The 1,332-nt window shown below is 41.9% G+C and overlaps 1 protein-coding gene across 5 annotated transcripts in view; it reads left to right on the plus strand.

The window, feature by feature from the left end:
- The window catches only part of SLC44A3 (solute carrier family 44 member 3), an 84,065-nt gene that overhangs the window by 80,104 nt on the left and 2,629 nt on the right, over positions 1-1,332 (plus strand). For all 5 annotated transcript variants that reach the window (XM_059926627.1, XM_059926620.1, XM_059926636.1 and 2 more), the window contains one exon: positions 6-242. In XM_059926627.1, the coding sequence (XP_059782610.1) occupies positions 6-242 (237 nt within the window). The remainder of the gene's footprint in view (positions 1-5; positions 243-1,332) is intronic.

Below are 1,332 nucleotides of genomic sequence, written 5' to 3' on the forward strand. Positions count from 1 at the left end.
GACAGGTGCTAGTGGTGTGTTTCACAGTTTTTGGAGGACTGATGGCATTTAACTACAACCGTGTGCTTCAGGTGTGGGCAATCCCACTGCTATTGGTTGCTTTTTTTGCCTACTTAGTAGCCCATAGTTTTTTATCTGTGTTTGAAACTGTGCTGGATGCACTTTTCCTGTGTTTTGCTGTTGATCTGGAAACAAATGATGGATCATCAGAAAAGCCCTACTTTATGGACCAAGAGTTTTTGGTAAGTAAACATCTCATTTCCTGTTTTAGACTCCATCCTCACAATCTCAAAAGCGTTGAAGACTCACACATAAAGGAGCCTTGGTTCCCAGCTTATTTTCTCTTCCGGAGGGCCACATGACCCAAATGTCCTGAGAGATTTGGGCTGTATTTTCTGAGATTGATCCCACCTCCCTTATTGAAACCTTCTCCCTGGAAAGAAGTGAAGCTGAGCAATTATCACTAAGCAAATGACCCAGGGTAGGAGGGTCTGGATGGAGTAGCAGTGCAAGTCCCCTTTGGTGCTAATGGCTTGGTCTGGCCTTTTGGATGGTCTGGAGATTTCACAGTTGATCTTTTTCTAAGGCATTTTTGCATCCCCAAGCATCATGTCATACCCGTTGTATTTTAGGGAACACCCACTCCAGTGTAGACCAATCACCTTCAGCGCCAGTATGACAGATCTGCGATTCTGAGGCCCTTTATTAACCACAGCACACAATGTTGAGGAATGCCACACCCTCATTAGAGCCCCCATACTGCTATCTGGAAATAGCAGGCAGCTGTTTCCAACAGCTTTTGCAACACAGTTGTTGCTGATTTGCCTTATCCTGTGTAGACAGGCATATTTTAACAGCTGAATGAAGTCTCTCATCTCTTTCTGTTGTCTGGGTCAAGTGACATTTTAACAATTTTCTTTCATTCTGTTACCCTAAAACCTAGGCCCTTTTGCTTTTAAACAGAGCATGCAAAGCACTCCTTAGTCCGGCCAGGCACTGAAGTTTAACAAGCGCTTCTACAGTTTTATAATTAAGTGTATCCTCATTCTTCTCCAAATAAAACATAAAAATACAGTAGCACTTTGACATATTTGGTATGTACTCCAAAGAAAATATTTCTGATGGTGGTAGGAAGCTAACTAGGTCTTCTTTCTCCAATTTACACTTTTCTGATTAAAAACCTGCTTTGAAATCTACCCCCCCCCCCAAGATATTTTAGTTCAACAGGGAAAACTTTAAGGATTAAATTCCCCGAAATGATATGGCTAAGTAAATGACTGCCAATCTGTGCAGATACAGAACACTGGTCTAACTCATTCTTTTGTTTTTCAG

Source organism: Balaenoptera ricei, chromosome 1, assembly GCF_028023285.1.
Source record: "Balaenoptera ricei isolate mBalRic1 chromosome 1, mBalRic1.hap2, whole genome shotgun sequence".
NCBI lineage: Eukaryota > Metazoa > Chordata > Mammalia > Artiodactyla > Balaenopteridae > Balaenoptera > Balaenoptera ricei.